The sequence below is a fragment of the Varroa destructor genome, unplaced genomic scaffold (assembly GCF_002443255.2).
Source record: "Varroa destructor unplaced genomic scaffold, Vdes_3.0 BEIS01000005.1, whole genome shotgun sequence".
Taxonomy (NCBI): Eukaryota; Metazoa; Arthropoda; class Arachnida; order Mesostigmata; family Varroidae; genus Varroa; species Varroa destructor.
Window position 1 is genome coordinate 9,759,456 of NW_019211458.1, and position 14,580 is coordinate 9,774,035.

At 39.4% G+C, this 14,580-nt stretch overlaps 1 protein-coding gene across 1 annotated transcript in view; it reads left to right on the forward strand.

The window, feature by feature from the left end:
• The window catches only part of fra (neogenin protein frazzled), a 139,420-nt gene extending 133,920 nt beyond the window's left edge, over positions 1-5,500 (forward strand). Inside the window, exon 24 of the mRNA XM_086989342.1 lies at positions 4,701-5,500. Coding sequence (XP_086845468.1) covers positions 4,701-4,766 — 66 coding nt within the window. The 3' untranslated portion in view covers positions 4,767-5,500. The remainder of the gene's footprint in view (positions 1-4,700) is intronic.
• The last annotated feature ends 9,080 nt before the right edge of the window (positions 5,501-14,580 follow it).

A 14,580-nucleotide genomic window follows, 5' to 3' on the forward strand; every position in this document is an offset into this window, starting at 1 on the left:
CCTTAGGTTTTTCTAGTTTCAAGTTCGATAACCAAATAAAGGTAAAACAATGTTAGATCTCACTCAACTAGAGTAAACTAGGGTAAACTGCGTTTCTTTTGAATTGTCATACGAAACGGCTACTGCATCTGAAATCTGCTTCTTCAGTAGCCTTTCTTGATAAGTAGTAAACTGCTAGTTGGTATTTATTTGTATATCATTCACATGTTTCCCGTTAGGTAGTATAATTCCTTAGAATGTTTTAGACGGAAGTTGTATTTGAATTCTATGAGGTCATTTACTCCTAGCGTGGACAGGCTCTTGAAAAAGATATTCAGTAATGGTGCACAATGTGTCCAGTATTATTACAGGCTCATGGCAGTCCTATAGAAGATACGATGAAAACCAACCTAGGCGATACTTTTTAACGGTACAAAATAGATATTGGCTTTCCGTTTTCACTGCCAGCCCATGAGTGCGTAGTATCTGTCTGTACCTGTTTGTAGAATGTACACTTGGGAAATTTGGAATATCGGTTATAGTTGTAGCCGCTGGTAGTGTCATTCAAACTAAGGATCGTTGATTTCACCATGCCGATCCTAATTTGGTATAGCCCTACGACTTTTGTGCAACCGAGAAAACTTAGGTGGAAGAAGGAGAGAATTCAACACTGAAAACTCAAAAGTAGGGTTGTAAATACATCATACAAACAAAGACGTTGTTTAAGGAGGTTTTTCTTCTAGAATTACAACTACTTTATTTATTACTAACTAGTATTTATTAGACATCGCTAAAAAATATACTTTATCAAAAATAATTTCTAAAATATATGGGTTAGCTTAGTTTATGAGCCTTTTTTGATGTCATTTTACGTATTTGCTAACTACAGTACGCGCAGGACAAAACGTTATGCCATCTTTAAGAACCTAATTCTCTTAGTAACAGGCTTAGCAGACTTCTAGTTTACGCTAAACAGAATTTAGCCGTTTAGAGAGTAAACGATACGCAATAGAAGGAAGTTATAAGATGCACTATAATTTATCGAGTCGCACATGAACTTTATACAAATTTTGCTGAGATTCGGTTATTATTGCGAAGATAGTTAATATAGTGAGTTTTTAGTGAAGCAAAAATGCTCGTATCTAAAAAAGCCAGAAAATAGAAAGAGGAGATTTGATAGAAAAGAAATAATATCAAAATCCTTATAGTACCACAGCTGGAAAGCATCGTCTAGACAGTGAAGGAACAAAAGGAGCACGTATGTACCTTATTGTGCCCTATGTAAGCCTTTCAAATAAGACGGCCAATAAATTAGCGTTTATTCTTATCTCAGTCAGAACTTTATTAATAATGCAACTGCAATTTGGTCTGTTCGTTATGCGACTACTGTTACAACTCCACACCAGAAATCAAAATCAATATTCCCACCTATGTAATCTAATTTTAATCCGTATGAGTTATAAGGCCCCGCTTCAACTCGTTACTCACTGTTTACACGCACACACTCAGCAGGATATCACTTATGGTCGTCTGACTATTTCAGCACCAATTTGGTTCTCATTTTACCATTTCTACCGAGATCGCAGACAATCTCGATGCAATGACCTGAAAGTCGGCTGGCCGGTCCTCTCCAGAAGGCCCAACCACTACCTCTGCTATTGTTACGACTGCTTCGATACATAGGGGATGCTGGAAAGCCCTTTTCTCCGTTCTACTCCCACCTATGTTTTTCTCGTTTTTTCGTGCTGTTCTGAGATATCGAGCGCCATGCTTCGGGCCTTTATGGTACTCACGTTGAAAACGTTGCGGCTTGATAGGCGACGATGCGTAAAAAAACCCTTGGGATTGTCGTTGACTGTAAGTGCAATTCCTTCTGTTTTTTGACATCGCAGAACGGGGGAGCATGTTCCGTACACATTGTTGAAAACCTACACGCGCCCGCCAAAGTTCGAGTGGACCACTTCGAAAAAAATGGCCGCCGAAGTCGACTAGCTGAAGGTACATGTACATGTGTGTCCTGGTGACGACTCTCACCACCAATGAGGTGGAGAGGGTTTTTGTAGCGTTTCTTAAAAACGAACGATGAGCCGCGCAGATCCGTTATTACAATATATGGAGATACGGAAGCTTGGGATAGATGTGAGTGTTCCACGTTACATGTACAGAAAATGTAAAATAGCATCGCCTGTTGTGATGTATCGAGAGGCCTTCTGGTTGCAGGCCCAGAAAGCAACATTATATACACTGCATCAGCCTATGAAGGATGGTTTCAAATACGTGTTAGAAGTGACAAAAGTACGACGAGTAGTTTTCACTATCCTAAATAATCTTAGTTCGACAGTTGTCATGTGCGCCTAATTTTTCTTTGGCAGTGTCGTTTATACTGTAGCATTCTTCGTTCAACTAAGATTTGTGTGGCATAATATAATAACGAGAATAGTATATCCCTACGTAACCCGTTTTGTTTTAGGCGACTTAGATATAGAAGTCCCTACGAAGTGGTTACTGCGTGTGTTGCAGATAGAAACAGAGGGTACTCGGTTGAGGTTTCGGAAAAGTTGTGCCACTTCATTGTGTTGACCTGCGCGAGGAAGTACTTCCTTGGAAAAAGGTCATAGAGGCAGATTAAACTGTAGCGTTTTTCTGGGCACGAAAACGATCCGGAGGACTTGAATAATAAGTGAGCACTTTTTTAGCAAGTAGTTGGTTTAAACACTATTAGGATCATAGTAATGTTTATCGAAACGTGTTTCAAGCAAAAAACAAAACAAAATATCAGCTGCAGTAAAAATATAAAAAGACCATATTCTATAATGAAGGCCTGCAGTGACGAAGAAATCTTAGTTACCTAGTCCATAAATATAAGCCAGAGAAGGTGAAATTCAAACTATGAACTTGCTAACCCACAGCTATGAGAAACAAGCATGTACACCTGGATTCGAGCGCGTCCCTTTATTCTGAAATCTAGTTATAGAAGGTGCGAAAACCCCACATTAAACAATTCATTACTTGATGTATCCAGTAAGTTACAAATTAGAAATGGAATCAAGGTAAACGTTATTCAACACTATGGGGAACCGGCTTGTATTTTTGAACAAATGGTTGCACATTAGTAAAGTTATTATCAGTATGGTTATGATGTTCTCTATATACAACGGCAAATTCACCCTATGGACTAGCCATAGAGTAAGGGAAGAATGAATGGCAAGTTGCTGACCAATAGGTTATTTTATGTAAGTTTGCTTTCCCACATCATCTCTTCCTTGCGAGCAGCTGCGCCTGTCACCACCCTAAGTGTAATAGGAGTCTCAACTGATGGAATTCGGTTCCCGTCTGTAATACCCGATGCAGAAAACTACTTTTCTCGAACAGGCGATGCGGCGGGACCGAGCTGCTCCAGGGAACTATTTCCGTAGTTGCTCGCAACGAATGAAAGAGTCGTTGCACAGCGTAAAGAAGAAGAAAGAAAAAAGACATCAAAATTCAACGCACGCTTTCACCCCACCTCACGATCCCCAAGGCGTCTTGCCGCCTTTTTGCCCGCCGTCAGCGTCAATAAACATCCGCATTGCCCCTGCTACCACCGCTGTTTGTTGTTAGTGTCGTCGACAAGAATGAGCAGCAACCCTGGAGCACACCAAAAGCAAACCGCATTCACACAGATACACCAACACAGGCCCACCATATAGCGGCAGAAGCGAAGAGTTCCATTTCACGCATATTGTGCATTTTGTGACAGAACAGCTCAGAGAGGAGAAGCAGGCCTTTTTAGCCGCGACACGACCATTGCTTTTGGTTCCGTTCGAGCCAAGTAAATTTGTCCTAATATTTAGACAACCTGGCATCAAACCCGTTTTGAAATAGGACTGTGCCGGCGGTGCGTTGCATTCGTTACACAATAGCATTTATGTATAGGACGCTTGTCATATCCTAATAAACGAATACCTCTTCTTCGTAATGTTTCCATTGCTCATAGATTCGATTTTGTCTGCGAACTCAGCTTGCGTCTGACCAGTGTTTGGGGTGCACCAACTGGAGCAGTGCCTTTGTCATCATGAGCAGGATCGCTACCTCTGTGTGACTTTATGATGATTTTGAAAGTATTATTAACTAGCCAACTCTTCTGGTTGCACTAATCCAATGATACGGACTCTGAAACCTAGATTTACTCGATATTGCTGAACGTTTTCTATAGAGTCTAAAGCATATGGAATTACCGTTGGCGAAAGAAAATTTCAACGAAAAACTCAGATGCATGGATAACGTGGTTATTGATCCGAAAGCTCCGGCAAGATTGGTTCGTAATATGAAAGGCTGCTTTGACAGATTTCTGTTTCTCTAAAACTTATGGTGTCAAAGTCTCTCTTTTATCAAACGAAGTGAAGGCAAATGGGTCAGGTTTCTTGTTCAGGGGTATCAAATCTGTTCTTGCCCATGAATACATATTCTGGATACATAAGCCTGATCAGGGTCAACACCGGTATGCATTTGCTATAATCGTAATAGATACAATACTAAACAGGAAACTAGTAATCAAAGCAAATCCTGTACCACAAGGCAATTTAATAATTATGCTTCAGGACATTACAATAGAATTGCAAGCCATTCGGACAAGCTTTTACCACTGTTGACACCACCGGCAAGTTAGAGTTTTGCTTGGGATGGTTGACAATTGAAGTTGGAAGCCATTAAAAAAGAGCAATGACCTTCGTGTTTTGTAGGAAAAACGGGAGGGTAGCAGCGCAGTTGTAAGGGCCCAAGGCTATAACGGAAGTCGTCGCAATTAATAACAGGTCAGTCGGTCGGCGCCGGGCAGCCTTTTTTCGAAAAAGACCCCACACAAAATAACTTGTTCACTTCCCTGACGTCGCTCACCACGTATCGGGCGTACGTGTACGTACGTAAATGTTGTTAGTCTCTGCGGAACCACATATGGCCATGTTTAGACAAAAACACATATAGACGACTAATACCTCACAGCCGTTAGTGTTAATTGAGTAAACAGTGCGACAAAGCGACATCAGTTTTTCGAACTACTAACTACAGCAACAGACTATGAAGAGCTATCCTAGTAGATGACAATGCTTTATGTTGAAGAAGTCGTCAGAGGCGTATGCCGATTTATAGGCGAATGCTGAAAATATCTATTTTTGACTGATTCAAATTGTTTAGTTTTTTTGAGAGTCACCAGATCGGTTCCTCTATCCTTGTAGTTCAAAAAAAAAGTGTCATAGAATTTGCCGTCGATTTTTTCATCAAATCAACCTGACATATGAAGTAACTTGAGTAACGGTCAGGTGATGCGTCCCCAATAATTCTGCTTGTAAACCAATTTAAAGTACTTCTAAAAGCGTTGTTTACATCACCTCGGCGAAAATTTTATCAGCTATAATCGCATCTCAAACATGATGTTTATATTACTGGCCCTGTGTGCCCAAAGTCTGTTCAGAGGGCCTTCAGTCTATTCAGAATGAACAAGAATTGGCAATGCTTCTGCTTTGTCAAATTAAGCAACGGTTGAGACTATGTCTTGTCTTCCTTTATAAAATCCATCTTTCAACGGTACACGGTGAGAAAGTTTTGCTTCTCCTATTTCGGAATCGAAAGCCGTATTTATATTCCTACGAGCATCATGAGCTTTACGAGAGTCTGCTTTCCGCGTAGAAATTTGCTTTTTAGGTACTGCCATATAATGTCAACAATTCACTTATTGAGAAATAATTTATTATACATATTTACTTTAAAAATATTAATATATAGAAAATTGCAGTTATTTCAAAGCTTTAGTACTATCTCTTCCGATATAACATTTATTTCTTTTTAGAACTTACATATTCATCGAGGTAAATGTTAGAGCTTTTCAACCGTGTGGATAACAAAGCAATGATTTTTCCAAAACTGTTTGGTCCGTCAAATCAATAAGTGGTTAAGATTGTTTCAGAACGCTACATTTTAGTGATGTTCGTTTAGATAATCGTTGCATGTTAACGAAATTTTTTGCTCAAACATCACAGTTTATATTTTAAAGCTATTACTTTGAGATCTTTTCTTCTAATATGAATATTATGAGCATTGAAACCGCTAGCGACAATCGTAAGCGTCTCAACCTCGCAAGTCATGCGAGCATATTTTTGAACGAGTAAAGTCGGCAATGAGTCAAGTCATAGGGCGCGTCGGTGTATAACACTCGAAACCGATCCGCAGACAATTGAGATAGATTAGAAATGTTCTATATTATATAGCCTGTATATATTATTGTAATCGTTTGCTAATGGCTCCGTGAAATTATCTGTGAGAGATCTAAATTTGACACGGTTAAAAGAAGCTCTATTTCCTTGCCGTTGTGAAAATTTACAGTGCAGTACCAGTAGCTCCCCCTAGTGAAAGGAGAGACAACCTCATTTCATCCGTGGAAACACGTAAATAAATCTAACATATACTACGCGCTCTTTAATCAAATATCACTGTGCCACATCACGCACATATACAGGCATATATAAATAATGACAGAATCTGTAACGTTAGCGGACCATAGTTTAGCAGCTAACTGTAGGATTAGGATAGGTTCTATTTCCCCAACTATCTTCATGTATGTAAAAACATTTAATCTTACATTATACGTCCTGTTCAGCTGTGTGCGTATATTCAACTGAACTATATGGAATTAAGAACAGCATCATGATACAGCGTTAGGTAGCTGACCTGCGAGTGATCGAGGTATATTATACAAAGCACGCAAACAGCTCAGTGGCGGCCGAAGGCGGGACTAGCAACGATTCGTTGTGATAAACGTCCAGCAAATACTACGTTTCTCGTTTAGTTCTGCTAGTACCAGTAAACGTGGGCATGGGGACGTGAACGCTCCTTGTGACCTGTTTGCCTACCACTCATCGTCGTCCCTGTCGACACTTTGTTCCTTTTTGCCGAATATCTCTTCGTCCGTCCATACCGACACATTTTATGCTGCGCAAATCAACTTCAGGTGATTTTCTATATAGTTTTTTCTAACAGCATTTTTCGAAGCTCGGAATTTGCGCATGCAGAGTTCCAATGCCGCCAATAGGGCGGAGCTGTGGCCTGTGTGGCGAGAGTAGCCCGTACACTTCCAGCTTTGTCGATGTCCCTTTATTCAGCCACGCGACTTTTGAGTTCGACCATGGTAAAATCATCGAGAAAGTACGACTCTCAACGACATTCTGGCTAGCGGGACGATACTACGTGTACGTGTGCTCTAGTAGGTCAAGGATACCTAGCTTACGTTAGTAGTGCTACATCACTGCGTCACCTATCTCGTTAGATGTACTACGGGACGTATTCTTTGGGCACGTAACATCTAGTCACACACTGTAGAAACACCAGACCAAGTGACTTTCGCTTTAGTATTTGTCCGTTTTACTACCGGCCCTAGTGAAAGTATGCCCGTCAGATCCGTAAGTTTTAACCACTATGTTGTAGAAAAGGAATCTGCACGAGAGCCAATATCTTACGACGATACGCCAGCACATATACGTATATGTGTATTTTTAAGACTCGTCGTTATGCCTAGCACGCGAAATGCTTATCTATGAAAGTGTTTTTCTTGATACCACAACTGTCGTCGACTGAAGAACTATTTGAGGCATCAATTTAACATCGTTACTGCAGGACTAAGAACTTCAAGTGAAGTTTATTCAAAACGTTACGTACAGTATTATTAAGGCTGACTTATGGGATTATTGGAAACGTTGTGAAGGATGTGGTAATCAATTACCGGTCACTACGACTCTGAAAAGGAATTAGCTAGTCGCTTAAAGCCTGCTATATACAATTTGCACTTATTTATAAGCTTACTATTAGCAACTTAGCTGAACCAGATTTGTAATTTATGTTAAAAGGTAACACATTTTAATAACGGAGATCTTCACTCGATGAAACCAATGACAGTCAGATTGAAGGGCGGCCTTCAGGCAAGCCTCTAAACAAATGGCATTCTGCTGCAGGCCAAATGATACCGTCTGAGTTCAGGGTCTATTGAATATTTAACATCCAACAAGATTCTATGCATAAGTTATCTTTAGCAATCAATGCGGCTGACAAGTGTTTAATTGGAACATTATTACGCAGTTAGGCAAATTTCTTCTACCTGATAAAAAAAAATTTATGTTGAAAAAAAAGGGCGTACATCGAGCATTTGTGGATAATTAAGAGACCATCATTAAGAGGCTAAGAGGCAGTATCAGCGAGTAACAATAATACAGCTTTTTGTGTACAGGCTCTTTTTGTCAGTGACCTAAAAGCCTAGCTGGAGTCATTTATCTGTTTGATGCTTCTACCGTCAATGTTGATAGAACACCTGGATAAACTATCAAGACAAAACTGTATGTCGCTCACGTGCACAATACACCTCGCATTAAGCAGACCTTTACGGCATCACGCGTCGCTACATTGAGTTTGGCCAGTCTTTTCCTAGGAAGCACGTAAATCCGTGGAATAGGCTAAGACGTATTGCGGAACGAATTGCTTATTTCCCTAGAAAGATAAAAAAAAAAAAGAATAGTGAGACTTCTAGAAGGAAACGTGTAAAGCTCTGTGTGTATACACCAAAGCTTACCTAGAGAGGACGAAGTGTTCCTTTTGCAACCATGTTGATCCAACCATTTTTCTTTTGTAAGCCGATTTGTTACAGCGGAAAAATCCTCAGAACACGCTACGTGTATTTATACTAATTTTTCTCACCTCCACATTGCAAAGGTCGTAAAAAACCAAAAAAAAGTTCGCGAATGGGTCTCAAATCACAGATCAAACGCATGGTATATTTGTTGCATCGAATATGTACAGAGATTTATTTTATATTCAACAACATGCATGTGTAGATGTACACCTGAAACATTTAGCATATGCATAAATACAGGCTGAGTGTACCATATCTTCCTTAAACGTCTGACCATAGATCGCATATCGTGGGTACAAGTCGTAGGACTCAACCCTGCAACTGACGTCTGCCGACGCCTCATACCCAGCCAGTACTGGCTTAAGGACCTTCGCCTATTTAACTCGGCCCAAAAAGTAATAAACGTTTTGGCTACAGAAGTCCACTAAAACACATAGCTTTTCAAAATTATACCAAGACGTGAATAGACTTTTTCGCATTTGGCGCTGTTGTTTTTTAGATGCAAAATTAAAAATACAACAGAATGCTTTTCCTTTTTGCTACTTGGCACAATGTCACCATTTGCCACACTGACGATAAATTGAAATATCGCTCCACTCCCTTTTCGGCCACACCCCCTAGATAGTTTCAACTGCTGACAAAATCTAGTTTTACCAGGATATTCTGCTCGTTGTCGGGCATCCATTTAAAAAGAATTGTTTTCTGAAAGTCTATTGCTTGATTTTTTATAAGGTGGTGTCAGGACTGCCATACACGCAAGCAAAGTCTTCTTATGAAATAAGTCCAAATCGATAGTGCTTTCCGAACCAGATTTCAAGCACATGTTGAATGCTTCAGCTATAATTTAGTAAACTAAATTTACGGACCACCGGTGTTTATGAATCAATGTTTATGTAAGCAGTAAAACATTTCCCTCAAACTGAACTTCGGTTATTTCGCTATTAAAGGTCTAGTGCAGTATCTGAAAACATGTTTCAATATGTGATACATGTACGATGATAAACTGAATGGAGACACTGATGTAGGGTTGCGTATATTTCAAGGATGTTCCTCAGTAATCTCAGAGAGCGAAATAGAAGTCCAGTTAAACTATGCAAAATACGAAACTTGTACACGCGGATTCCGCTCTTAGGAAGCTGGCATACTACTATTAAACGGTTTAGATCACTTCTATTGTACTCCTAGATTGCTACGGCGAAAGCGTTAATCTCAGTAGTTATTCCCCCCGACGACAAAGAGTTATTATTTAATGCAGGTCCTGTCATAAAGACGATTAATGTTTTGTTTCAACATCTACATTTTCTGAGGGTGGATAGGGACTGGATGATTCTACGAATCGCAATGTCGGCTACGAAGATTTAACGTGCGTATACAGTATATGATATTACCCCTGATATAACCCTCCATCAGCCCGAGGCCTTGCATGTCCAGGCGTTATTAGCGGCCACTGTCAGTGGTTGAGGGTTCTTCAAGCCCATTCAGCTCTTATTCCCAGCGTTTATAGCCTAACCCTAGACTACCTTTAAAATCGTGAGATAATACGTTCGGTCCAAAAATTGGCTAAACTCACAAGTTCAGAGACGTGCTATGAACGCGTCAGAGCAGCTCGCAGGATGACGCTAGTTAGAGGACGCTAGATCGCAGCAGAAAACGGATACTGAACTTCTTCAAGAGACTAGGTGCAATGCATTACGTGACGACCCGATAACTCTACGAACCGTACGAGGCTCCTAGTTATGTTACTCTCTGAAGCCGTTTAGTTGAAAGTGGTGCTTTTCCTGTGCACCAATAATCATACGGGATACTAACACAAAAAGAGGAAGGAATATGAACTCAATGACTGACACATCAAAGTGTTTCCAGAAATCACCAGCCCTATCGGCGTATATAAGAATAATAAAGATATAGATCATTTATTACACGTGTGCGACACATATTTTGTTAACTGCATAGATGCATTAAATAGTTTTGAAGAACTAGGACAACATTTGTTTTATTAAATGCAAAGCCTAATCTTTTCAGGCATGGGCCCCTCAGCAGTGAGCCACCTCAAAGGTGTATTTTAAGCGGACACAACTTTATGCTTATATTTTAATCAAAAATAGGTCAGACTTGCCCTGTATAATCTCGTAACTATAAGTGCACTGACCACACCACTTACAATTAACTAGACTCTCTTAGACTACCCTACATAATGGCGCATGAGGAGTTTTCATGTAATAGCCTAAATCTATTCCATTATGGTGATTGTAAGCCACGTATGTATATTTTCCAAATCCACTTAATGCCTTAACAATCAGACAGCGTATTTCAACAAAGGTGTACAGCTTAAGTTTTTCCTAAAAGACGCAAATACAAGCAAATATAGGGTTTTCTGCCTATCCATTTTCGTTACATGTATATGAAATTAATTTTTCAAGTATTATTGGATATTCAACAACATACTTGGGAATGCTCGCGATATAGCCATTTCAGTTGCTGGCTAAGAACAATAAAGATAGGAAAGTGTATGGGTGTTTGTGCAAAACAGCCGAAATCGATTTCAATTGATGTTATTGCTTCAAAAGTTAGAAAAGGAATATTTACGACGCTCGGCTTAAAAGGCAGTCCAAGTCCCCTAGTGATTCTAGTGCAATGGTAAGCCTAGATCTTTTCGTATTTAAAAAAGGTAAATTTTTTTAACAGTTCTCTAAAGTGGAATAGACCTTCTTCGCGGTAACCCCTCATGTGAAATCAAATCGACACCGGTGTTTACTACAGCTATTGACTGGTACCTACCCTCCCTCGCTCCCTAAGCAACATCAGACATGGAAAAAAGGGAGAGAAAAAAATTATAGTTGAAGCTTTTTGTACTTGTTATAACTTTTTGCAGCTCGAGTCCTGCTCTTTTCCAACCATAACACTGTGTTTTGTCTAACAGGTAAGCCTCCATTTGTGTTGCCAACGAAACAGTTTTAATGGTGCAAAATCTAGAATGAAATTTTAAATAGTGATCATACTCGTATGGCGTAAGAAGAAACGAAGCCATTATTTCCGTAAAAATACAACATTTAAATACTAATTTCTATCATAGATTCCCTACAATCTTCTTGAAGTAGGACCTAAACACCTTCTAGATAAACTCATACAACTCATCATGAACACAACGTAAATTTGTGCTATATTTTATGTAGAAATATCTGTGTTGTCGTATTACGTCAACCAATAGCCGCATCTACCTAAGGTAAATTCAATGCATTATTGATACTTTCAGACACTACATATTTTTGAATAGTTGGGTCTTCCTATAAAGACTAAATGCTAGCTATATCTAGAAAAATAGCATTTTTGTCATGAGTAGTACCGCAGGTGAAAATTTTTCCGAGCTCTTTGACAATACACAATAGTCCCAACCTAGCAAAAAAAAGAAAAAGTCTAATAGGTGACTACGAAGTTGTCTGTCGGCCCTTCCTGCTGGGCGAGCACGCGTTGTTTACTGCTTTGTTCCAGTCAAAGAGTTATTGGCCTGCCAGAAGCAGAGCCCCAGTAATTATTAATAGACAAAACAACAATAACAACAAAGAGAGAGAGAGCGACTCTGGCGTTGCCTTAATAAGCGGCCCTGCAACACACTATTGCAGGACATTGGATAACACAAAATATTTGTGAGCTGCTACAAGCCAGTGGCGAGTCGCCTTTCAATAAATACAGCAACAGAGCTTCCATGGACACTGTCTTGAAACACTACAAGGAGTAGAGGAAGGAGCTCAAACGCAGGGATTTTCGTACGAAGGCACAAGGAATGTGCGTGCAATACATGACCATGGTACTGCAAGAATATATACATATGTTCCTTACATATGAAGTAAAAAGAAAATAAGTTTCAAAATAGCTTTTTTTTTCACCAAAAATTGTTTACTTGCCGGCTTATCGAAAAGTTATTATCTTATAATTTGGGAGCAAGATACTTAATTGGAATATCAAAGTGAAAGAGGGCAGAACGTCCTTATACGACGCCCGCGTAAGATGGTTTACAGGGTTAGGGAGACGGTGTAGAAGAGGTTTGTTTCAAGCAGTGAGCGCAAGTAGTTCAATGTAAATAGCCAGTTTGACTCGATATTCGTTTTTTGTAGTAATTACATGGAAGTATCTGATTATTGTAGTTATTTGTTTTTATGATTACTTTATCTGATCCCCGGATTATGTAACGTAGTGCAGAATCTTACTTCCTGCAAATGTCTGATTGCAGTCATTTGCTCTGAGCCTAGAATAGGCTTGCACCGAAAACGCCTGGAGATAATAAGTTTCAAGAAATCCTATGCTTTTTCTTAGCGAGTAATCATTTTGAGATGTTTCTTGAGCGTGTAGAAAAGCGAATGGAAAGCGTGATGGAGTCTAAACATGTCAATTCGAATAACACAGCTTTCAACGGGCGTGGTGACAACATGTACTCCGGTCGCAAGCATATATGCTTGCTAGCCAGTTCTGCTTTTACTTAACTTAAAATAAGTTTAACTTAAAAAGTAAGAAGAGCTAGTAATAGCAATGAGTTCTTGACGCAGATCCTGTTGAGAGTACCTGTTTGTTCTATATTTGTCGCGTAAATCATAAGCTCTGCTAATAGGATAGAGCGAGTTGCTACAATCGCCTACTAGAAAATCTTTACAGGTGCCTTTGAAGGCCTGGAGTAAGGCTTAGAATGTCGTAAAGCCACTTAGAGCAGGATACGTTCTAAAAAGGCCGGATTTTCTATCAAATCTACTATCATGATAAAGGACGCTATCAATCAATTTGGCGATTCAGGTGACACTTTAAGTTGATGAAAAACTTAATCATGAAGTTTTTGTCATGATCTAACTTTCGTTCGACGTCAGCACTTTTTTTTGAGGATGTCTAAGTATTTCTTTTCATGTTCTATATCGATAACAAGCGAAGCACGCAGATTAGTCTTTGTCACAGAGAAGAATCGGCAAATTCCACATTGTAGGAAGGGGACAATACTTGGGAGTCTTTATTTATTTATTGATTTTTTTTCACAACAAACAGTATACTAAAGTGAATAAAAAAATCCCTTACTCAAACAATGGCGGTCAATTATCATAATTAACAATTTCGATTCAAATTAATAGACTGTGCAACAGAGGAAACCTTTTGACCGACTGAGTAGATACTGAACTTTATTACGATCCATTAGTTGCGGTCAGCTCAAATGAAAGTAATGCCATCAAGCAGCTCATTCGTAACAAAGCAATGAAATAACGACGCTTTCAGCTGAATGACCAAAATTTTATCTAGCCCAATTGTTTGCCCAAGTGCCAGTGGGCAAAACGTTTCTATGTACCGTGTTATTTTTATTTTAGAATGTAGAATTAACATTGCCATATTAAAACTAGCTTTTAAATCAAGAAAAAATGCAAGTTATTTTTAGAGTCGTTTTAAGTAACATGAAGCATTACAGAGGCTATGCTTTTATATTATAATCTTAGTGTATTTGCTTCTGTTATGGAGCTGGCCCATAAAACGATCTCCTCTTTGTAGAGTATTGTAGACAAACAAAAATTAGAGGCTTGGCGCGCATAAGATGATTCTCGAACTATAAGACATCGCAGCTGAACGAAACAGAAAATAGTGACACATGGGGGCCCGAATTAAGTCAAGGGCTTCGTTCGTCCCGATAGCGTGCACTAAAGACAAAAACAAGGAAATAGGAATAGTTTTCTCTGTCCTGAAGGGCTTACTCCACAATGGGGCATGGCCGTTTTGACTGCTCTAACAAAAGTGCACAGTCTTCACTTCCTGTAATACTATTCAGCTCATATCTTTTGAAGCTTGCATTGTTTAAAACAGTCGTATTTCGCTTTCTGTTTGTCGTTAGGTCACCTGTTCCATATAACTATGTGTTTCCAGACGGCCTGCTGTGGAGGAACTTCATAATTGAAAATGCCACGTGTACAACACTAAACAAATATGTA